The sequence below is a fragment of the Gobius niger genome, assembly GCF_951799975.1.
Source record: "Gobius niger genome assembly, chromosome: 16".
In the NCBI taxonomy this organism is placed as follows: domain Eukaryota; kingdom Metazoa; phylum Chordata; class Actinopteri; order Gobiiformes; family Gobiidae; genus Gobius; species Gobius niger.
In genome coordinates this window covers 11,878,269-11,904,059 of record NC_136867.1, presented here as the reverse complement: position 1 = coordinate 11,904,059, position 25,791 = coordinate 11,878,269, and the positions used below count along the sequence as shown (strand labels likewise).

Sequence of the window (25,791 nt, the reverse complement as noted above, 5' to 3'; positions counted from 1 at the left end):
AGCTTTGCCTTGCAGGGAAGACTAATGGATGGCAGAGAGAGCCCCCTCAGGACCCTTTAGCAGCGTTTCTGTTGCTTAGCATTCACTTATGTATTTTCACACTATCATGAATAACCATTGCTAATTCATAAACACACTTGGCGATATGGGGCCTCGTTCATAATTATCCGAGCCAGAGAAAAGCGCTTCCTCTCCAATGCCATCCCATTTGCAAAGGTGGTGATTTCCTGGAATAAGTGGGAATTGGACTTGCATGGTTAATGGGACGCTCTTTGGCCACATGGAATTAATGTATCCTCCCACAGCCGCGTTTGTGTCTTTGTGTTGTGCAACAGTCTCGCTACAGGGCTGTGCGGCTCGGGGAGTCTGAGAGGAGCACATTCTTCTGGTTCCCTCCCTGGCCTTTTCCATAAAAGAGCCCAGCGGTCCTATGGGCTGGGAGTGGACTGAGAGGCAGGAGGAGCCTGGGAACCGAGCTTCTCGACATCACACAGCAGACACATGTGGAAGTCTTTCTAAAAATAAGATGCACTACTTTCCAAAGAAATCGTTTAAATCTGTTCTCTTTGGAACAAGCGTCTGTGTTGTAAAGCTGCCTTGAAACACATGTTTGGCAAACAACAAAGAGTTTTTATATTTTTAAGAGGGTTAATACAGTGTTATGCAGCATTGATTTTCTTTTCAGCCTACATTTTTTGCCATGTTGATTCCCTATCAAACACATACATGGAGTTATGTTCTGTTTCATTCACACCTGTTTGATTAATCCTGTGTTCCTGTATAAAGTTTATGAGGCTTAGTTCCACAGAATAGAATTTCCCATGAACACCTACCCACTCCAGGAAGCACACTTTATAAACAAGCCAATCAGGACTGCTCTCATTGATTTATCAAACTGTACTGCCTTGTTTTCAATACCTCTCAAGTATTTGTCTACGTTCAAAGTAAACTGCATAGTACCTTTTTTTTAAAAGTTCAAACATCACAGGAAAGCAGCCCTTCACCTTCATTCTGTTCTGAAGAAGACAAAGATCGGTTTAAAACGATCAAGGCATAATCCAGTCACTTAACCATCTCATCCCACACACTCTCGGCACACTACTGTAATGCCCCTTGTTATCCCCGTAAGTGTCCATCCACAATTCTGTAGCAAAACTGTCCATTTGAGCCCATGCTTCTCCACGCGTTTGACGACAACCGCATTTGATTTGTTTTCCCTCTTAATGCCGTGTCACCGGCGTGTCAGCCGCATCTCGTTTCGCCATTGAGGCTTTTTCTCCCATCTTTTTTTTTTTTTGTCCCTGCCGCCGCTTCCTCCCATCTCTCAGTCTCTGCGGAGAAAAAGGGCTCCGGCGACCTCCGTGACCCCAATCTCACTTGAGACAGATGAAGCTTGCCTCTCCTCTCTCCCCCTGCCCTCCCTTCCGCCACACTCCTCCACGCAGCTAATGACGTGTCTGTAACGGCCGTGACCAAACCAGCGCGCGGCAACTTTTGCTGATGCACAGGGGAGGGGTGAGGGGGAGCGGGGGGCTGTGTGTTTGTGCGGGGTGTAAATATTGGTGTCAAACGCATAGGGCGACAAACACAGACCAATTATTTGTATTGCACCGACACAAAAGCACGCTGTTGGATGCGTTACAGGAGCCCGAGGTCCCTTTGTTCGCCATATTCTTAGCTCACCCAGCGTCACTGGCAAATACAGACTATGTACACTTTTCTTTTTTGTCATTGTACATGGTCCCAACTTAGTTCTTAGTAGTAAAATTTGAAAATGATTAGCAGTTTGGTCCCTGATGAGATTTTTCTTTGTTGTTACCAATGTGTTCTTTTAAAAGGCTACAAATAGAGTATTAATAAAACGATTTAAACAATTAGAATTGAATAGAATGACCCAAGTAAATTAATAAAGATGCTATTTGAAAAAAACATAAAGGTTGTGCTAGCTTCACAATCATAGTACTTTTTTTGGGGGTCATTTCATATTTTTTGACCAAAAGAAAGAAAAATCTCTCACAAAAGGAGGAAAACCTCACAAAAGATTAAACAGATTGTGACCAGCTGTACTGGGGGAAAAAGTCATGCGTCTTAAGCAAAAAAAAGTTATAATACTCCATTTCATGATCTGAATTGTTAGTATGAGTAAATATTGATTTAGCATAAAATCAACTATATCATTTGATAATTTCCATATTTTCCGGACTATAAGTCGTTCCGGAGTATAAGGCGCACCCTGTGCCAAACTGTGAAAACAAATGCGACTTATAGGTACTTTAGGGTACACTGGTTTGAAAATAGTGTAGCATTTGATCTGTTTGGAATGGATTTTGCTAAATATCTTAGAATACTCTCTTTGACAGATAGCTTAGAAATCCCCTCTATATAGAATAGTTGAGATTTTAAACTGTTTCCGGATGTAAGGCGTTTTATCACAAGAGCCTTTTACTTTGTCCACTTTGATTCTGACACTTTAAAGAGCGACTCGTCTCTGGCGTGTTCCAGACAGGCAGGGGTTAACGGCACACGGCTCCTCTGCTCCCCGCTTGATGACATCAGTATTGTCTCTGCATCCATGAAATTAATTTTTCTAATCTTAGTCAGCAGGAGTGGGGGAATTTGCACACATTAATATGGAACTGGATCTGCACTCGCCCACCGCTGCAGTCTTTCTTCTCCACCTCTCCTCTTCCTGCTCATGAAGCCTTTTTTGTCTCTCGACCCATCTTTTGTGGAGGCCTGGGCCTGGCCGCACGCTGCACTTTGAATAGAACAAGGCCTGTATGGTTGCCGATTCCCCCGGAGACAAGCCGCTGCATTGAGGATAAAGAGGATCCGATGACAATAATTATTCCCTATTTGTTTCTCCTCACAAACGCACACGGATAAATGCCGGCATACCACAGTTAGCAGCCCTTCCAAGAAAAAGGAAAGACAATCAATAGCAAAAGGCATCAAGGGGCGAATTTTCATACACAATCAGTTTGATGTCTTTTTAGAGGAGAGAGCTTGTTGTAATTTGCGCCATGTGAGAAATTGCCAAATAGCTTTTTAGTTCGAATAGGGGGGGAAAAAAGGCTTTGTTTTTACACAGAAGGCTAAAGAGAAAAGGGAAAGGCAATACTCGAGATGAACCAACAGAATCTTTTGACATCTTCGGCTGGCTCCTGATTGTACCATTGTTTTCCAAATGCATTTAGTATGCATTCCAGCGCTAAATTATGCATTTGAATATATTATTAAAGCATCTTTTGTCATCTCAAGATTTGTAACCTTTAATTTTGTTTCTGACTAAGAGAAAACAGTTCATCAAATGCCTTTGTCCTTCCAAAGCATGTCTAAAGACTAGCAGAGTGCAGCTCCGTTGTAATTTTTGATATATATGGTAATTGGTCAGTGATTCCCTGAGTTCATTGTGCATGATAGTGTCACTTATCGCATTCTCTATACATCAGTGGTGCTGGATTTGAGGACACAGTCAATATTGGGAGAAACGGGCATTATTATTTGGTTCCAATGTGGGCAGTCTTTGCTGAAGCCGAAAAGACACTATTCTAGCCACGATGGACGCTTAAAAAAAGAAGATTCACAATGCTTAAAATTCCCAGTATCCCAAATGGAAATGGAATAACAGCCATTTTCCAATCTGCTTTTACTGTGTGTTTACCTGATCCCGGCGCGCGTATCAGAATTTCCGAGGCTTTTGTGTTTCTCATTTTGTCTCCTTCTGATTAACAACTTAGCACATTAAAGCAAGTAGTACAATAATTTTTGCTACATAAAAACGCTGTCGATTGAACTCTGAAAAGCAATTTAGCAGCGCTCGCACTCCGTAATTTCACCCATGTTCCCTTTTAATGGCTTTGTTTTTTTTCCTCTCTCTCTTTAGCTCACGAGAGTAAGCAGAGGAGTTCATAAATTGAATTTTAAATTTAGCAGCCGAATTACTATTGTCTCCGCTGCTCCTCCCCCTGCTCCCGTCAACGGCGTGCCCAGACGAACCAAAGTGAAAAATGCATCTGAAGGAAATAAAAAAAAAAAAACAATTTGTGTGTATTCCCTCTAGTTTTTTTTATCTTCTGTCCCTTCTGGCACAAACACCGCCCGTCTCTGTGTCATATTCATAATTTTTTTTTTTTCTAAGTACAGCCGTTCCTCAGAGGAGAGAGAGAGAAGAATGTTTCAATTTGTCAGGAACTGTTGTGGAGTGCTGTGAGGGAAACGGTGGGCAGAAATCTCATTTAATGGAACTTGTCACGAGAGCCGATATGAAACTGACTTTGCTCCTTTGTGGACGTGTGTGGAGAATGTGGATTTGAGAGCGAGCCATAGAATTTGATTGCGTCAGTATCTTAAGTTGGTATAGTCATAAACAGTAGCGTGCCAAGGCTTGAGCGAGGTGTGACAAAAGGCCTCCAGAGAACTTTAGTGAAGAGCAATGTTCTTTTCACATTTTTCGTATTTCACATTCACTTAACCAGACCTGGTGAGGAAGTTTTTCGGCCTGTAAGCTTCAGAAGGACGGACAGTCAGGAAATTGTCAAAGATGGGAATCGAACTGATGACAAACGACGCTGTGCCTTATGCATGTGTGCTACACCTAAACCCTAGGCTATCCTGCAGCACAGAAGAGAAGATTTGAGTTTTTCAGTCAGTTGCTGGGAATTGACACCTTCCGACATTGAAGCCTGATCTTCATTCCTCTGTATTTTGTGTATGTGTGTGCGCTATGCACTTGGCAGCCACGTGCGAGGGGATTTACTTGTGTTGTGCTCAGCATTTTTGGCATACGGAGGACCTCTGGAGATGAGTTGGTGAACTGGATCGGGATGGGGAGGGGAGGGGTGCGTGTCCCATATCATGAGTGGCACACTGCCCTAGATTTTTAAGAACTCCAGGCATTGCCCTTTTACTACTGCGGCAATAATAGCTCTGTGTGCGTCTGTGTGATGTGAGCGACACTGTGGAGGGGGTCAAGTTTTTTACTGCGGTTTCACATGAATCACCGGTGGAGGAGTGTACTTTGTTTTAAGCCCAACTGATGTGGAATTGGGCTGTTTGATTTTCTGAAATAGGCTCTAGTTTAAACACTTGCAATGTGTAACTATCTCAAATACATTTAATTATTTAAAGCAGTGCTGAGTAACTTGTTTACCATAATAAATCCTTTTCGTAGTCCCTCTTGAGATTATACAAGTGTTAATGGGATGATTAAGGGGTCTCGTCTGGTGTTTCTGGACAGAAAACCACAATTGCAACTTCGCTGCCTATGGGGTGTATTCGATAGAATCACGAAGAAGAAGCTAACAGGCTAACTGGCAAAGCTAACTGCGGGCTAGCGCCACTTAAACAGTATTTACAGCCAAATTTGAGTGAAAAAAATGACCTCCATTGTGTAATTGGATGTACAATATTCCTCTCTCCCTTTGTCTTTTCTGTCAGCGTATTATTTACTCTCACGGACAATTAATGAGTAAAAAAAATTCAACATGCTACAACACCTGCAGTGGCGCTTATGGCCTCTAGGGGCATGAGTTACTTAGTACTGCTTTAAAGGCACTCTGCATAACATTTTGGATTATACTTTTGCCAGCAAAACAAAACATGCTCAGAAAAATCTGTTATGAAAGAAATGCTTGTATTTAGTTCTATTTATTGGGTGGAGTGTGGCGTGTTGTGACTAGACATGTACTTCTACCAGAGATATCAAGCAATTATGGTTAAGCACTACTCGCTTCGCCAATGTGCAATCCGGAAAACAGATAAGCTGCTGTCAACCTTGACAAACTTACTAATACCAGTTGCTCTTTGGTGTTAAGTTTATTATTTTCATGCATCATCGTGGATAAAGTGGAGTAGTGATGATATTGTTGCTGCAATTATATGATAAAAATTATTAGGAACTAGTTGTTGCTTACGGAGCAACTTTTTTTTTTTCAAGTTCTTCACTTGTTATATTGATGCATATTGATAGTTTTATTTTATGTTATTGTTTTATTACTCGAGTTCTCCTCTGTCAGTTCTACAGGTTTTGTTGTAGAGGGGCAAAAAATCATGTAAGTACGAGGGTTTTGGCTTTACAGCAGAAAAATGAACATGGTACACGCCTTGCAAACATGCTCGTGCACACTTTCCCCGGATAAACTCACTCATCCTCCTCCAGGCTGCCAAATAACTTCCAAAGAGCCCTCATCTCTCTCTCTAACTGCTGCTCTGTCTCCCACCACCAAAACACACACGCAGCCCCTCACTCCAGCGCGCCGCGTGAAGTATCCCAAAAGGCTCTGCGCTCATGCCCCGGTGGACAAAAAAAAGAAGCACTTCCCCGGCAGTGGCAGCGCAGCCCACACGCGCGACCTGCTGTATAAAGCTTGCTGTTCCCCCCTGACACCGGCTCCCCGATATTAGCGCTGCTGCAGCTCTCTCCTTCACACCAGGCCAGAAGATATTGGGTTGGGGAGGAGAGCCGGACCTGAGGAGGGAACTGGAGATGGGAAGAGTTGGATTACTGTGCCGTAAATCACAAGCAGGGATGGGGAGTGTTCTTCGTATCTGTACTCATCAAAATTAGAATGTGAAAATGAAAAAGATTTATGTTAGTTAAATGAAATATTTAGGCTCCAATACTTACATCTACTTTTCAACTTCAAGTGCAACTAATAGTGCTGCTAAAATGATTTCGATGGTTGAGTTTTCTCTATTCTTTTTAATTCTTTTCGAGCAACAACTACGACCCGCCCACTCGAGGTTTCAACTGCATTGACTTGTCTTGAGCGTTTCCGTCAAGAGTAGTCATCCGTACAGGGTTTTGAACATGTTACCTCTCATCCATTTCATGTCATTTTTCCTTTGCATCCCAAAACAAAAGGAGAGACCCCTCTGGTTAACGAGGGTCCTGGAATTACATGCCACATATTTCCAAAACATTGCCTTTTCCTCCTACTTCAGATCAACTTCCCCAAAAAAGGAACTGCTTTCAATGTAAAGATCCCCCTTTTTTGACATTTCCCCTTTTGTTCTCTGTGTTCACTGTGTTCATAGCCACGGTAAGCTCCTAAGGTATAGTATTTTCAGAACAAGTGCTTTTGACTGCTTGACTGCCCGCGCGGCGTTCCCAGCTGGGATTTCCAACTTCAAATGTCTTGCCGCTGTTGCATTTGCCAAGCTTTGGATCCCTGCCACGCACCTTAGCACTCGCGGGCAGACCTTAAGCACCTCGCACTTTGAATATTTGAAGGAGTAATGGCATATAGTCGCATCGAATAATCTGCATTACCGGCAGTTTGCAGTTAGTATCAGGAGTAGGAGCCATGTGCAGTCATTACTGGCATCGCTGGGCTGTGGTTGTGGGAACAAGGCCATACAGGTTTTTATTGCTATTGCTTCCCATCTCTTTAAACAACATTAACAACGCTTTTTAAAGGCCTCGCCGACATTAAAACAAAGATACAAGCTTTAAGTTTTAATTAAATCATTTTACATTGGCCTCGCTCCAGGTAGACTCTGATTCTGATTGTGGGCCAATAAACATCTTTGGATATCTAATTCCATTTGTTGAGGGTTTACGAGCTGTACATGTTTAGTCAAGGCTTTTACTGACTCTGCAAATATGCAATGAATCAGCTGTGTCCGGACTCTGCAGTGAGTGCATAAAGTAGGTTTTGATCAGGGCCCTAAATCTAGATGGCAGTTTTCTGAGCAGTCACGGCTTATGATGAATAATTGACAAAGTATTAGCTGATCGTCTGAACCCCATGAAGATACTGCTCTCACTTGCTTTAATACTTAAGATGCAGTTTATTATACGCTGCCAGACAAACTGCGGCACTGCTTCAAAAGCCTCCGCAATGTCCAAAGATCCAGTGTTGCATTCATTTTTCACCAAGACCTTGTATCGATGATGAGAGCCATCTTGAAATATACCCGTGCCATCAGGGAGGAAGAAATCTATTGATGACTGACCCGGTTATTCAGGATGTTCAGATAGTCAGCTGGTCTCATTGTTCGGGCTCATAGTATTGCTGAACCTAGACATTGCAAACCGCAGCAACAGTTTTCCTATTCTGGTTGGTTTCCACTTTCCGCAAGTGAGTCCGGTTGTTCCTCCCTCCAAAACCATGTGGATGAGGTTTGTCCGTACTGGTGACATGCAGTGCCTCAGGACTGCATCTGATATGTGTAACTTGTTGTACAGCATGAATGGTAAACAAAGCAATTCCCTAAACCCCATGTTTGTTCATAGCTTGACACTTAAGCTAAATATTCAATCCCGTCCACCTGAGCCGACGCAAGCATGTTCTAATCCTTATTGTATGTGTTGTCTTGCGCAGGTTTCTTCCATGGACTTCATGGCGATGAAGCGTTCCCAGCTGTACAGCATGCCCAACAACCCTTACTCAGCTCCGCCGCAGCCGGGAGGCGGGCCTTACCCTCCCAACCAGCCATACACTTCCCCCTCTCCTCACCGCTATCCAATGAGCATGCAGGGTCGTGGCCAGATGGGCATGGGCTCAATGCAGTTTCCCCAACAGCAGGTATGTGTAAACAGGACATGTCCCCGCATATTTTATTTATGATTTCAAATAGCAGGGAGCTCATCCTATCTCACATCGGAGCTTGATCATGTACAAGTGCTTGGCATCCTTGAAAATGTATTGATTGTAAGCCTGTAGCCTTCTACTTTTGTGCCACATTCATAACAATATGTGGTTCAAAGCGTTTCAAAATGTATCTATTCAATAAACTGCCAATCAAGTCTCTCCTTGTTGAAGGGATTGATTAAAATGCTATACGGTTCTGAGTCAGGTGCCGCCGCGTCTTCTCATTTTGGCATGTAAGGGAATGCTCTGTGCCTAGTAAACAGAAAGCAGCACGGCCGACCCACGTCACAGTCTTTCTATGCCGCACAATAGCTCTGTGTTGAAGACAATGGCGGTTCTGTCTGTATTATTGAGTCTTAAGTAAATCCCATTTGGACTGGAAGGGTGCATGTGATTAGAGCGGCAGCGATAGCAAGAAGTTATTTCGGTGAATTAATAATGCGTATGTTATCGCGGGCCTTTGTGCGCGTTAGCTCACGTGCGCGTGGAGCAAAAACAGGCCCGTGTGTGTCTGCGAGGATGACAGCGGCGTTCTTTCAGCTCAGCCTTTGGTGAGACAGCACTGTGGAGCTCCAGAGAGAGGAGAGAGCGTGTCCCCTGCTGTCGCTGCCTGCTATATTTAGGGAGACGGGGCGGGTGCATGGACTTGGACACCTCGCACTAGGGGACGGGTACACTGGCAGAGGGGTTCAAAAACAGGAGGAAAAAATGATAACAGGTAATGAATATGAGGATATCATCGTATTGGGTGCTGTACACTTTGAAAAATAGGTTGGTCTTCTTCACATGAGATTTTAGGGATGCATTTCAAAATATTGTATTGACATTTTAACTTGTATTAATTAATGAATGATATTAAAAGTAAAGGTAGACTCTCAATCCAAGTCGCAAACAAATGACAAAGGTAATTCATGCGAGTATCCCTGATTGTGCTCAAACTCACAGCCACAACAATGTAATGCATAGATGCTATTCAGTCAAAATACATCTGCAGTACTGTAGTGTGATGAAATCCTCCAGCGTAATACATAGGGGAGGCCAAGCGTCCGGGTAGCAATCACTGCATAGCGCTATGGAACGTAATTAGTTCAAATAGAATTAGCTGTTCACTCTGGCTATAGCCATGGGAACTGCGCTTCTAAAGTTTCTAATTATCTGGCTCTGGCTTTAAAAGCAGCACCAGCGCATTGCCTATCTGCAGCCAGTGGAATCTAGCTCACAGTAATGAGTTTGGAGGAGGAGGTTTAATTCTGCGCTCTCAGATGAGTGTAATGAGGCTCACCTACAGAAAAGCGGTCAGGGGTCTGATCAGTCAGCCTAAAAAATGAGCGCTCCAGATGCGCACCGCAGAATGCACTGTACGTTTAGGGCTAAAGTGACTGTTAATTACGTATTGAATGATGCAACAAACACAGCCAAGGTGCCAAGACTCTCTCGCCCCCGTGTGCCAGAAGTGTCCGGGCTCAGCTGCGGCTTTGAGAGTGACAGGAAGGGGATCCGGGCTGATGTAAAGCACGCACATCCCCCATGATGCATCAGGCTTCAGGGCTGAGGCCTCTGCTTGTCACACTCCAGCATGCTGGGATGTTGCCAGGACAACGTGACGTCAACGTTGATGTGCGTGAATGTCTTTTGCTTCAGTGGGACTGAGCCAGGCAGTGTGCAGTGTATACTGTGTGTAAACTGGCCCCTCTCACGAGTGCTATGTCAATCATCAATTCATTATTACTGGGGATGTAACATTATGCAGTACTTACTACAATACTATAAAGTGCTAAAAAGGAGCATCAAGCAGTATACAATGGACTGAATTCAGAAATCTGTATCTTGTTACGTGTACTTCAATTCAATGCAATGCAATTAGTTTTATTGTCAGTTTTACCACATGTAAAGCACATGCTGAGAATTGAAACTGTGTTATTTACAAGCCTCTTGTGGGATAATAGTTAGCACTATATACAGAGCAAAATCAAGAAGAAGGAGAGGCAGGAGAGCGAGGGAAGAGGAGAGTTCAGCTTGTGAGTTGTTTATTTACATTTATTTGTCTGAGGACTTGTTTATGTTTTTCTTTCCTTTGATTTCAAAAACTACACAACCTATATTCATTAAAAAATAATCTTACAGGCCATTATTGTAATTGTAATTAATAAATGTCAACATGTGCAAAGGCTTACTGGCAGCTTATATTCCTCAAACCAGATGCTCATCTCCATGACAGACTCTATGAGGATGATGACTTGAATTAGCTTCTATGTGTTTTGCCAGCACACTTTAATGTGTCTCACTGGCTCGGGCACATGTTCAGGTCTTCTTATATGTCTAAAGAAATGAAACAGCGGAGAGACATGGGAAAGGAGGATGCAGTTGACTGGGGAACAGAGCATGTGATACTGAGGGACACTCTATAAGAAAAAGAATGAACTTGAAAGAGGGGGAAAAACAGGTCTGCCAATTCTGAGCGTAATTTCCTGTGATGTCAAAGTTGGCAGACAGAGAGGAAAAGGAATTTGAAGGAAACATTAGTGTTTGATGTGAAGGGGGGGTGAGAGAGGAGAGAGAGCGTGCAGGAGGGGGAAAAAAAGATATATCCTGGGAAATAAAAGACAGAGAGGGGGAGAGGGAGAGAGAGAGACTGTGTGTATGTACATGTGTGTGTGGCAGGCAGGGTGAAGGTGTCAGCGAGTCAGGCAGAAACCATTACCAGTATTGGCTGTTTGTTCCTTACACGTTACAGGCCAACTTAATAAAAGCAAAGCATTTAGACTCAAGTAAAAATGTCTTTACGGGCACGCAGGTCTCTCTCGAATTAATTCTGAGCAGTATGGCACCTCTGCAAGCTTCATGAGTCAGTCCAAACATATACAAAAGCTACATTGTGAGTATCTGTGAAAGTGAAATATGTAATAATTAGCTTTGTCACACTGAGTGATGTTGGATACAGTTAATGAGTCATTGTGTTGAAGCGTTTTATAGGCTGTGTTTACATTGTCTTGTCACAATCACAGAAAGACTGACAATTAAGCACAGATTTGCTTGATTAATTCTTTCTCTTGCAGCTGTCAATGTAACTGTCACTTACATTTAATAGTAAATACAATTGTGTGAAATTGTACGACATCAAACATGGAAACATTCAACTTCATTAAAAATGGCGAGATGAGCACCTGAAGACTATTTATGTATGTAACTCTTGTTTTGTTTTGTCTTATTTAACCAGTATTAGAGCTCAGTGAGTTAAATTATGAATAGTAATACAATGTATGTAGTATTTTGTATGTAGCGTTTTTCTGTTTGTTCAGAAAATGCAATGTGGCTTTTGCGTTTCCATTAAAACAAAAAGCCGCTCAAATCCACGTCTGTCCAAACATCATCTTGTGGGCTATCGACTTTGTGGAGTTAGATGGGTAATTTACAACATCGATTGTGCCTGGGCAGAGGGGTGTTTCTCTCTGCCGGGAGACTGAGGGCCACTTGGAAGCACTTAGGGGCCCCGGGTTCTAGGGTTGTCTCTGGGGTTAATGCAGCCAACACCGCTGCTTCTGACGGATGGCTGGGAAGCCCCAATAAATCAGCCTTTCCTCTGCCAGGAAAGATGGAGGAAAGGGGAACACTCCAGCTCTGTCATGCCCCTCCCTTCAGAGAGTACATCGGAGTGCAGCTCTCCTACATGCAGAAACACTCTCCAGACCTGCACTCATGCCTTGCCCAAGGGGCCCGGGGCACTCTCACCTCAAAGTTTGAAACGCATTAGGACAGAGGGAGGAGAGAGGCTGAGAGACAGTGTTATAGAAAGGCTGATTAATTAAGGGTTCTCGCTGGCTACAGGATAGATGAAGTTTCAAGATCAATTAATTAGCCAGCTAGCCTACGCACATCAATGCCTCTAATAGGCTGCTCTCATTTGTAACTTTTATTACCCTGTCGCTGCGCCTGACTCCCGGCCCATCACATGTATGAGGAGACAATGTATGCGGCTATAACACCAAGACCCCTCGGACTATATCTACCCACATGTACAATGACAAAGTAAATACATGCTTATGAGCCTGGGTTAACTCTGCATAATGTACAGGCGCACGTTCATTTACTGTGATGCTGAAGCATGAAGAGCCACATTAGACTTTCTCATGTGAACCATTAGTTAAATTACAAAGCCAGCTGTCTCTCTTATATTTCTCACTATTGCATTAGCCGTGCGAGCTGCCAGCGCCGTCACTTCCACTCAGGCAGGTGAAGTCAAGTCGGAATTTAATGCAATTTGGGGATGAATGCCGGCAAGCGATGTAAAACGTCTCCGAATGGTGTGTATGTTTTTTTTTTTTTTTTAAACTTTTTTTCTGAACGCTTCCCATTCGGCACTGTGTCTGCGGCGCCCTATACGTGCCTATTGATAAGATAAAAGAGGCGAAAGATGAAAGGGGAGTGAACCGGGGGGAGCGAGGGAGAGAAAGGATGCGTTACGTCTTTTCAGAGTTACAGCCGGATTAGTGGGCGCTTTAATTGGCTCACTGAGAATTCGCCTCACTTTTCATCCAGATTACACATAGATTTCTTGTATTTTTTCGGTGCAAGTAAAGTCCACACCAATATCACAACTCTCAGACAGATGTTTTTGTGTCAGGCCTACTTACAGCTTAGGTCGACGTGGCTGATTTGCATGACAGAAACCAGGTATAGACTATTACCCATTCCTTTCAATGCACGTGTTTAAGTGCATTTGATATTCCTAAATCTATATCACAGTGTTGTAGTAATGAGTATACATAACCTTCGTTGACCTTCCCGTGCAGTTGTGTTTACATTCACATAATTACTGCTGTACTCGCATCGCTTTGAGCTCATATGAAACAAAGAGACAATTAGTGAGACAGTTATAAATTAGATAGAGGCCAAAGCCGTTCAGGTATCTTCCATAGGTCACTGCACACTGCTGAGTGCCTTTGGTTACTTCTGGTTATGGGTGATTGCCAATTTGCAGTTCTCTTCTATTTATTTATTTTTTTCTTTCAAAGAAAAGAGTCAAATCAATGTTTAAATACCCGTTGTTGTAACAAGCTGTTGTTGTTAAAAGGCTTTGGGAAATTGTTTTTGCGCCACTTTTTTGCGTATTGATTTTTTTTTTTAATATGACTGTATATTTTAGATTTATAGGTAGTTTCCCCTGTAGCCTATCCTACCTATTCAAGCTTTATCAATAGTCTCATTTTTTTTTTTGTACCTAAATGTTTCCTGTGGTGCAATTTAACCCCCCCTCACGCAGTTTCTTTATTTATTTATTTGAGATCTCTCATGACTTGGGGTTATGGCTATTGTTGTTGATCAGTGCTGCTTAATGAGATGCACGGATCCAGTTTTTTTTTGCTTCCGATACCAACACCAATACTGGGGGTTTGAGTATCTTCCGAAAGTGAATGGTCCTCTTATTTTCATTGTGAGATCAAGTATTTTCTTGTCATGATGTTACAGATCAATTATCAATTATATATATTAAATGGACTATACGGAGTTTAAAAATGTCAAAATTAAGTATTTTCCTCCACCTACATGTTCCAACAATGTCCTAAGGTGTAGAATGAGCACAGACCTGTTCACCACAACTGCCTCTAAAATCCTGCACTGTCAGATTTCTTTCGGGTCCGAAGTGCCGTCATGCACGAGCTTAATATAGAAGGTGCAGTTACACATATGACCTGAGGTGGCAGTAGTGAGTATAAAATGACTAACTTGCATCTAGCCCCTTTAATAAGCTAATGGAAAAACATTTTACAAGCATGATTTAATTTTTGACACTATCCTTGGGACAACAGCTCACATAAAGTGATCATTACTACTTGTGCATCACAAATATCTTACATCAGTTTTTCTGTAACAGCATTTCATAAACTAAAACACAAACACTTGTCTTCAGCAGTGGCCGATTCTTATTAGGCTTCTTTAGGTATTTCTATCATAGTTTCTGACCCAGCCCTGATTAGTCGCCGTTAGCTTTAGCATGCTGTCGCGAGCCACGGCATTTTACGCAGCAATCGAAAATACGTATGCAGAGGTTTCAACTAACTCAGAGACTGAATTCTCTAGGTTCTTAGCTTCAAAATGACATACAACATGTCCATATTCACTGAGGTTTAGTCGGTGAAAGTTGTGTTTTGAAGCGGTGAGAGCAAAGCTGATATCGGTTCAGTACGAATATTTGTAGCCCGATACCCAATATTGTATTTTTTTCCATTATCTGATTCCAGTATCGGATCTTTGTAACCCTAATTCTAATTTGCTTTCAGTTTTGTAAGTCCCAATTGGCATGACCAAAGCTGAGTGATTACCTAAGTGAATAGAAAAGAGTATAAGCACGCCGAGTTGTGCCAAAAATGATTTCTCCGCGACCACTAGCATTGCCAGAATAAACGCTGAGAAAATCACTTGTATCTGCACTTCCTACATCACCAGTGTTAAGACCTGTCATCGCCCTTTCGCTTTTGTAGTTTTTATTAGCTCTCTTTAGTCACATCTATTCCTGACCGCCTTCCAAATGAACCACGTTAGCCCTTTTTTTTCTTCTCTTTTTTTCTCACGCACTTTCTCAATTCCCCTCGATTCTTTTTCTAACTGTGATTCTTGGCCTCAGATCGGGGTCAGGAGTTTAGTAGGGGAAAAACATTTGGAACTGGTGGCACGGAGCCCAGAAGTTTTCACAGACCACACCCCCCCCCCCCCCACACCCCCCTCCCTCCCCCCAAAATGAAGAAGAAGAAGAAGGAAAAAAAAAAAAAAGTCCGAAATAAATGGCTTGTTCTTGCGCACATTAGAGCGAGCATTAACCTGCCCCAGCGCTGGCTCTCCAAATGTCTCCATTACTTGTCTGCCCGGAACAACACACTCGCAGCCAGTCAGCAATAAAAACCCCAAGCTTTGTACTCTCTCCCTTCTCCGTCGTCAATTGATGCGAGCAGAAAAAAAAAAAAAAAACAGAGCGAAAGGCAAAATACAGACAGACAGGCAGGGGGCACGGTGCAATCTTTTGGTAGTGTTCACAAAGGGATCCGAGGATGAAAATAGAGAAAAACAGGGGCAGCGGTGTCTATCCGTCAATGGCTACACTATCTGCTCGCTTTCACTCACCGTCAGCGTGCCGTTGATGTTATCAGCGGGTCGATAAGTCGCCGGGTGTTTGAATAGAGCGGCTTGTGTTTCATTTCGGAGCAAAATAAATAAATAAAGGCCTGTATGTGGAGTTACGTGGATGCGGGGATGGGGGTCGAATCAGACTTCATAACATTAAACTCCTCTCTGCTCCCGCCGCGTTATTGCCAGGCATTCAGGCGCGTTCACCTCGCCTGCTCGCCAGGGTTTGTCCGTGCACATGTGTATGCTGCCGAATATATAGAAAATCAATTGACTTGGCACATTCAGAGTTTATTAAAGGTCCCTCTACGCTTCTTTATCCAGGCTTTTGATAGACTTTTCGCGTTTTGATTTCACGTTTTATAACTTAGAAGAGCGTACAAGAGGGGAAAACACGTACAGCTCTAGTTTCTGGAAAGGGCAACGACAGCTGGACTCGGCGGTTGGCAGAGGAGGACCTGCCACAGGCGTGAGGGAAGCAGTTTAAAAATCATAAGCGACGATAGCTTTTAGCGAGTGAAGTGGAGGTGATGACTATAGAGAGTCTGGTGAAGATGTGCGGAGGAGCAGCACCTCGTGACATCAGCGGGTGGGTCGTAGGTTTTGAGCTTCTGGGAGGGAGACTGACAAACTGGACGAGCAGGTTTAGGAGATTAGTAAAAGCGAAAACGATCTATTAACCTCTTGACCCAAATCTGAAAGTTTTCTTGAAAGAAGGCATCCAAATAGCGACAAAAACGAGACGTAAACAAGGATGAAAACGCAAAACAAACAAAAAAAAGCATCAAAAACTGACCCAAAAAAAGCCACGGGATGAAAGTGCAGCAAAAATGTGATAAAAACTCAACAAGAAAAGGGGCAAAAATGAGATGGAAAAAGAAGTGAAAAAAGCGACGGCAACAACGCAAGGAAAAAGGAGATCAGTAGGTGTTTGCTTTCAAATGAGGCATGGAAGCTGTAAGCTCCAGTCGAGAAGCTTTTATATTTGAGTAAAGCTGAACTGGAGAAAATGCGCGCGGGTGGTAAGGGGCTGAATATGAGCTTTACCTTAGCTTTAGTTTTGATATTAGATAAGACATTTGCCTGTTACCGTATGCAGTGATTTAGACTTTTATCTTTCCTTCCAATGGCGTCAATAACAGGGGACGAAACCCCATGACTAGGAACACATGGATAAGGTAATTCTCCATCTAGCCATTACTACATAAATGTTATTTTTATTTCTTACATAATTATCCCACATTGCGTATTCCAGTCACAGTGGCACATTAGGCCTTGAACCTCATAGCTTCTCTCCCCGGCCAACCTCCTCCACAAGGGCAGCTCATTCTCCAAGTGTCAAGGGCCTTCCCATGCATGCAGAGGGGAGGAGAGCAGATCAAAAGTACGGCGCGACAGAGCGTGCCGTCACCTTGGGGGGGGAGAGACAGAAAGGATGACGCGATGCTTCCTCCCTCCCTCTCCCTCTCCCTCCTTATGTTTAATCATGAGCTTGTTGATGCTGATCCCTACCACCGATTCCTTGCGTTTCATTAAAGCACTCACCTTCCCGAAGCCTTCCAGTTCACCGCGGCAGCAGACACGTCCCGGGAGCAGGCAGCGGCGCTTTGCCTGAGTGGTTGATCTTATCACGGCACAAAGCTGGAGAATGTGTGACGATGGAGTGCACTGATAACCTCTTTAGGTGTCAGCTTCATATGATACAAAAATAAGGGGAGATGAAATCCACATCACACAGACAGGGAGCATACAGGCGGGTGCAAAAACAGGCCTGACTCACTGTTTATATGCGATAAGGGATCTTTTAGACACTAATATAAAGTGTCTAAAGGCTGGCAAAGATGGCGACAAAATGAAGCCACATTTTTCCCCCTCATTCTGATCAATATTGGTTTTCATTCATTGCACATCCATCCCTGTAAATGCTTTTTTAGAGGTGATAATCATGACCATTTGTAACCGTGTAGGACATACCTGCCGTAGAAAAGACTGACGAGAAAGGCGGCTGCATCTCAACATCATCCTTAAGCAAAAACAAACAAAAAATGCAGTGCTTGCAATATTTTATTTTAGTTCTCATACATCTGACAGCATTAATGCCTTTGACTAAAAAGCGGTTCCAGTGTACTATCTGAATAATGTAAGCGCTTCAGCCATTCGCCAAATAATCTTTAAAAAGACACAAGCCGCTTGCGTTGTCACCGAGTTATTTTGATACCTGTATACTTTTCATCCTCTTGATTGACGGATCTGTCAGCAGTGCCATTTCTCCCTGCCTGTCTCCCCGCTGTGCTCCCTATCTGAAATTTCTTTTGATTAGCTGCCTTTAAGTTAGCTCTTAGATTGTGCGAGCTGCTGGAGGGAGGGAAGGAGGGGAGAGAGAGAGAGTGACAGACTTCGGTGTCATCTGCTCTTTGTTTACAAACGTGATTATTTTAATTCGGGCGGTTTGTGCGTTTTCGCATGTAGAGGCTGTGATTAACCACTGTGACTGTATGCCTTCTTGATAATGACAGCTTCGCGTGATGGCAAGAACTATACTATTTTCGGTTATGTGTCAGGTATTGTTGCGTCTAAAAAAAGTCAGAAGTCAGCTTACAAATGATAGCATATTTAAAAGAAATGCATTGCTCATAAGTTGCTAAATGCCATCTGGAGTAGGTTGTGTATTATATAAATGCAAGCATGGATTAATGACTGTATGCTTTTAGTATAATGCATGCTAAAGTCGGCTCTAATGCTAGACTCTGTTACGACATCCATCAACTGTTTGGCACTGGGTAATGAAGTGCTAACCTTTTCATTGCTTTCCTATATTCAGTGTTGGCCAGAATAATAGTATTTTTTATTCACAAAAGCAATTTTTTATATATTGAATAAAGAGTAGCCTACGATGTAGCTTCAGATGAATTACAGTATTTGATTTTGTAAAATAACTCACTCAAACACACACTCTATCATTCAAACAGTGAAGCTGGGTGAAGAGGACACAATTTCATTAAAGGTATAACCCCACCTGAACCGATTTTCTATTACCCAAATTTAAAAACTTCTTGAAAAATGTGTTTAAATAGCGACAGCCACATTAGAGCTTAAAAAACGACAAAATGTGATAAAAAAGCAACAAAAAAGCTCCCCAAAGTTATGTCATGTGACTTGCATAAAACTGTGACCAAACCGCAGCAATAAAGCCACAAAAAAGCAATGGAAGTGTGTCTTATATGCCACAAAGAGCAATCACGTGAGGATAAAGATCCATTTAGATAAGTTGTGTAGGTCTTAGCTTTCAAATGAGGCGTTACGTTGGCCTAAAGACTCCAGTCCAGAAGCTTTTAGATTTGGGTAAAGTCGAACTGGAGACAATGCGCTCGGATAAGGCGGGGAGTAAGAGGTGAATGATTACATCTGTCCACACACTTGTTATTATATCTTCAGTACAAGTCTGTTACAATTATATATAAACACTCAATTTAAAGGCCACATAAAGTACTGTGTAGTCAAGGAGCATTACTGCTCTTGTCTTGGTATCCATCTCCATTACAGCGGCACGTCCTTCCCTTAAAGCTCTATACTATGTGAGAGAGTCTGTGTGTCTGTGTCCACATCAGCGTCTCCATCTGTCTCCCTTTATCACGAGCCAGTGCCTTCTTCTGTCTGCGCCTCTAACACCTCTCCTTTATCTGATGCCTGTATATCCGTCTGAATCGAAACACAGCTCGGTATCTCAGCGTGTCTCTTCCACACTTCCTCCCCTCTCACTCTCTGTCATGTGATGCCCCATTACTTGTAACTCTCTTTTCTGTCTTTATTTAAAGCTGCCAGTTCGGTGCTTCGCGGGGCCCCGATAGAACGCGGATTGCCGATTTGCCGCCTGTATTTTGCCTGTCGTTCCGTGACTATAAGGTCGAGGTGGCGGCTCTGCTTAGCGCTCTGGTTGGCTGGGCCCATCTGTCACTCAAAACACCTGACCTGTGGTACCGGTCGCCAGCCAGCCATATCGCCTCTTTGACAGAATTATGAAAATTCCTGTCTGTTGCTCATTGGCCCAATTGAATTACATGCCGCGCCGTGTTCCGTGGAAGGCTTTTAAACGCTTGATTTAAGGTGCACTCACACTCACACACTTACACGCACACCGGCTCGCACAGTTCTGCTGGATGAGGTTAGTCTGACTATTTATTCCATCTATTTACAGAGGAATATTGTCTCCCTTTTCAGAGCACTCTTGTTTTGATAGATTTCTGATTGAGTTTTCCCAGTCTTTCAGAGTCTGTTTGTGTCTTAATATGCCACCGAGGCTTTTGTTTTCATCACACTGTTTCTGCAGTTTATGGTAAATTATTTGCTTCGTAGGACGTCTATTCTGCGCCATTTCTCCCTACAGCACTTCACATCTGTTGTCATTTCATTACAGGCATTTATTTGACACCGTGTGCCTGCCAAGACGCTCTGGATAAATCACACTGTTATTTTGTCTGCTGGCTCACACCTGAGCGGAGGCAAAAGGCAGAAAATGGTCTTTTTTGACTCCCAACCGTTAGTTTTATTGGTCTAAGCGAGCAGCGCAGCCAGCCTGTTTATCAGCAGCATATTCTCAGCGAAGGAGAATGAGGTTTGAGTGAACCGGTGTGTGCTCAGTAGGTACAGTGCATTCATTCAGTGGGATTCTGCCCTGACTGACTGGCTCTCCCTCCCACAGCCGCCGTGACAGGTTGCTACTTGTTAGACCTGAGCCTGCCTGCTGTCTCTGGGCCCATTTGACTGACTGACTGCTGGTATTTCTGTCTCTTCTGTTTGTCTTCATGTCTGCCTCTCTGCGCTCGGGCCTGATTGCCTGTCTACCTGTTTGCATATCTGTCAGCGTCTCATCCTGGGCGCCCCGAAAATGGATAGTCCCTTGTTGCAAGATTTTTCCATTCACTTTTGGCTTGTAAAAAAAAACAAGAAAAAAAAAAACATAACACATCACCTTCTACGTCCATCTTTGTTTCGGCTGTGCTGCAGGGAAGTCTGTTGTTTGGGGGGGAAACAAACTAGTGCTGTTTTTCACAAAGCCACAGGTGCCAAGGAAGACTTTAACATTGTGCTTTTGTGAAGCTGGCATTAGTTTGGATCAGTTGTTGGAAAAGTAAATACTATAAATAGCTGAACGAGATCCCAGTCAGTTTACTGAAAGTTTTGCTTTTACTGCGTTAATTCAGTTAATGTAATAACCACTAAGGTCATCTTTTATTACAGTAATCTGATGGGAAACCTTTGTAACTTACAGGACATGTTAAAGTAAATAATGCAAACTGGCATCACCATTGTAACAAGGACTGTGTATCAATGAATGTGTACTCACTATAATATACAAAAGGCTCCATTGCTGCTATAATCAACATGGAGAACAAATATTACCAGACATATAAATAACAGCTAAACACATGAGTTTGCAGTACGTTGTGGAGAACGTGTCCCCAGTGAGTCTTTACATGTAATTTGCTCTATTTAACAGCTCTTTACAAGTAACAGAAACGACTACGTTATTATTTATTCATTAGCTTTTCCACATGTCTATTTATACCACCAGAAATTGGGCCAGTATATTAAGAATAATTGTATTTCCCATTCATTTACAATTGTCTCTATACTCACACTCATCTCTCCCACTGTCTGTTACTGTTTGCCCATATCTGTCTCCGGGCTTGTCATTGTTTTATTTATTTTTTTCTTCTTCTTGAGAAAGCAACCCACCCACGGTTGTCTGGTCTCGATCTCCATGGCGACCTAATCCCCCACCAATCCCAGAACAGGAGCGTTCGAGTTAAGACCCAGCATGTTACACCAGGCTGTCATCAGCGATCACTGGATAGAGAGATGCCTTAGTTTTGATGGGAGACACACTGCTAAAGACAATTGTGTGTGTGCAGGCATGACAGGAGAACAGGTCACGAGTTGTCCCATAAATCACGCAATCTACCTTACATACAGTCGATTCAGAAAGTGTTCAATCACATCTATTTAAGATGCACTCCAGGCAACTGGAAACTGGGATATTTCTGACCTGAATATTACTAGTTTCCAGCTCAGAGCTTTCCAGCTAAATAACCTGGTATGTAAACCACACGGCTAATGCCATGCGCGTCCCAAACAATTCCTCACTCCAGATATGATCAAAACATGCTAAGTAACGTAACACTAAAGGCTGTTATTAATGCCAATAACAAAGGTTCACATTGACTGATACAGTAGCCCAGTATAGATTATCATTCAGCCACATTTCTCCAAACCATCTCATGAATGTTGTATCTTGTTAGGTCTCGGAAGCTGAAAGGGGATGGGCCTGAGGATGGGTTAGTGCCTGGAGGGGAGACCATGAGGGAATACCAGGAAGTCTGGATGAGTGGTGTGTGAGTGGTTAGTTGGTGGTGGTCAGAAGGTCCGTTGGCACAGATGTGTGCTGCCTCACTCCCTTGGCTGCATACAGTACATGGCTTACCACCATTTACTGTATGGAGTCAGTGAGTTGTAGAAACACAGATCAGTTTAAACTCTTTCAGTATCAGATCAGTTACATAAATAATATTCCAAAGTAACTTTGTGGACCCTCTATATGCTGTGTCCATGCAGTGAAAGTGAGTGCGGGATTGGACAGGTCATAATGAATCCAGAGGAGCAGTTGGCATGAGCAGGGGCCATGCTATTAACCTCTGCGCCCGCTAGCCTCATCTCCAAGCCTGCCTGTCTGCCTGTCTCCACGGCCTAATGACACCCTCGCACACACACTCGCGCAAAACCTGTCCTTTCTAATCAATTTCCCATTCAAGTGAGAAGTATTCGCCATTGTCCAATCATCTCTATTCACAGCGTCAAAGAGCCTCTGTCGGTTTCGAGAAAAGAGATTTTTTACCTCCCACTCAAAGCAAGTTACATTTGAAAACTATTTGATATTTATTCGTCTGAAGAGGCCCTCCGTAGCCAGATCACATTTCACTGTGTTTTATACCAACCATTACCGTTATCAAGAAATTCTGAGAGGGCTTTCTATCTTGGTGCAGTAATAGAGGAGATACCGTTTTTTTTTTTTTTTTTTTTAAGTGCGCTGCCTTGCTTTTGATCTGGCAAGGCCGCTGTTGAGTAGTTAATGCTCCCACTCAATAAAAGTAGTGGTCCTATGCAAACCCAAATTTCAAGAAATATAAAGTTTTGACACGGCGTTTATTAGCAATTTCAACTTATTTTGTATATATTTTGCTGACACAAAAGATGTAAAAGAATCGTTCAAAGATTATGACAGATGAAAAGCCAGAGGTAGAGTTTTGCATGCCCGTGTAAATCACTGCCCACATGCTGCGTTTAATGAGTGTGTGGCAGCACCGTTGGCCGTCAGAACAAGGAGCATTAAAAAAAAAAAAATCAACTTGACACGATGAGGAAACATTTGACATGAAAAGTGCTGTCGCATTGTTACACGAGCGCCTTTAAATGTTCTTTGACTGTGCGTGAATGAGAAAACTCCATAGGAAATCCTTAGAGGAGCGAGGGAGCACCTGGCGCTGTCTGTAGTCATAACAAACGACAGGGCAGGATTAAGACTGCATTTGTATCGGTGCCAGCTTGTTACATCCTTTCGCTGCGCTCATAGCTGTAATGTACTCTGCATCAGTGAGTTAGCTGTTACAAGCAATGTGCGTTGGAATGTGCCGGAATCGCCCATGTGGCCCTCATTAAGGCTGCAGACTGGGACACGCTCGCACTGATATCAAACGCACCTCATCCCATCTGTGAGCTGACCGAGACAGTGATAGCGCTGTTGAGGAAGATTCGTTTGGCAGGACGGGGGACGGGGAGTTGGAGTTCATTATGAGAAAGCTGCTTGGAGACAGGTGACAGTTTGGTTTGGCTATATTAGGAATTTGGAGGCTTGGAAAAGTTGGAGTTTTGCATTGAATTTGTAACTTTGTTCGACCAAAATCAAAAATGTGTGCTCTTTTGTTGTTGTGGACTTTGACTATATTTATGTTAATCAATTTGTGTCTTTGGAGATGATTTGAGTAGCTGTACATTCAGAATGGCTGCCACATCACTGGTAATTTGTTCCAGGGCTGATATGGCAATAAACGTTTCGATACAGTAGAATTTTATGCTGTTATTGTCTTCTTCTGAAACACTGAAGAGGCACCAAGAGGCGTCACATAAGACAACACAAGAAACAAAATAGGGACAAGTGAGGAGGTATCTGGGCTAGGGCTGTCACGGTATGAAAATGTTACCTTACGGTTATTGTGACCAAAATTATCACGGTTTTCGGTATTACCGCGGTATTTTATTTAATGTGTGTTAATATGTTCGGAAAGCATTGATAGTCCTACACAAACTGAAATAGTTTAAAAAAGTTAAACAGTGCTTGTTACATTTAAAAAAAAATACAGACAAAGCCTTATCAAAAGTGCAACTTTTCACATCAAAGTAAAGGAACTATAACGATGTGTTTTTGATGTTTCGAGGGTATTACATGTACTATTTATAGAGCCAGAAACGAAAAAGAATATTTTTGAACAAGATTATGCTGGCGGTGGCGCTGCAGCCGCACTATGGGGCGACTCGTTACACTCTCCCTAAAATCTCTAAAATATTTTTTCAAAAACAAGACGGTAAATATTATTGTCAACATTTTTACCGGGGTTTACCGGTAACCGTGACATCCCTAATCTGGGTAAGACTCACGGCTAAGCCACACAAGTCTTCTATCCATCCTATTGTTCTGGCTAATGGACGTTTGCTGTTGAGAGGAGGGAGCGGCTCAGGAGGGAGAGGATGGAGGAGGAGCTGACCGGTGCAGGACACCATGCTCTGAAACAGGGTCAAACCCAGGAGGCGCTGCACCGTTTCAAAGGAGCTCTGAAGCCGGTACTCCGGTTTCCCCTACCTCGAAAAACACGCTGCTCAGTCACATCGGGCTCAGGACTAACCCATCACCTGAACACAGTTTCGTTGTATGGTTGTACAATGACAAATAAAGCGCTTACTTACTTATTGTTGTCTAGATTGTACATTTTGCTGAATTGTTAAACTGTTGTATTGTAAAACGGGCCTCTCTTGCAAATGAGACACTGAGTTTCAAGAGCCTTACCTGTATAAATAAAGGCAATATTAATCATCGGGCTCACATTGTGAAAGAGTGGATCAGGGAGCATGAGTTTTCACACATGGATTGGCCACCACAGAGTCCAGATCTAAACCCCATTGAGAATCTTTGGCGATGTGCTGGGGAACGCTTTGTGCGGTGGTCACACTCTCCCATCATCAATACAACATATGAAAAAAAGATGTGAAAAATGATAATTTGCCATTGTAGGCACTTATAGAAACAGTGCCACAGCGAAATTCACACTTTTTTTGATAGACACTGAAAGTAATGAGCCCTATTAGTGAAGTATTATTATAATTTTTGACCTGTCAACTTGACCAAACACCAAATACTAACCTTATCCTGTATCATTTGTCTTTTCAGCAGGTTCCTCCGTATGGCCAGCAAGGAATGGGAGGCTACGGCCAACAGCAGCAGCCGCCACCGCAGCCGCAGCAGCAGCAGCAGCCGCAGCAACAGCAGCAGCAGCAGCAGCAACAGCAGCAGCAACAGCAACAGACCGGCCAACCAGGGACCCCTCCATATTTCAGCCCACCTCAGCAGACCCCCCCAGGACCTACCCAGAGCCCATACAACATGCCGCCAAGGCCACCCCCACAACAGGTACAAGTGCGCCGTACACCACCTCGGAACATCCGCTCTCCATGTCCCCGTCCTGTAGCGCACCACCAGCGTAAATACACATCTCTAGTTCCAAGGTCACGCAGACGTCACTTATCAGTAACACCATCGAGAATAATATTTGAAACATCAGCAGCAAAGGGATTTTAGCCAATTCCTTTCCCCGGGCCTGTGTTTTTTTATTATTTGGCTGGTGCGGGAGGTTGTAGCAGGCATCTTAGGGGATAAACGCATGCAGTGTGTGTGTGTGTGTGTGTGTGTGTGTGTGTGTGTGTGTGTGTGTGTGTGTGTGTGTGTGTGTGTTGCGCGTAAACATGTGCT

At 43.2% G+C, this 25,791-nt stretch overlaps 1 protein-coding gene across 2 annotated transcripts in view; it reads left to right on the top strand.

Annotated features, from left to right (window-relative positions):
- Positions 1-25,791, top strand: part of arid1b (AT-rich interactive domain 1B) — a 152,395-nt gene that overhangs the window by 15,879 nt on the left and 110,725 nt on the right. For both annotated transcript variants that reach the window (XM_079573991.1, XM_079573990.1), the window contains exons 2-3: positions 8,328-8,531; positions 25,213-25,452. In XM_079573991.1, coding sequence (XP_079430117.1) covers positions 8,328-8,531; positions 25,213-25,452 — 444 coding nt within the window. The remainder of the gene's footprint in view (positions 1-8,327; positions 8,532-25,212; positions 25,453-25,791) is intronic.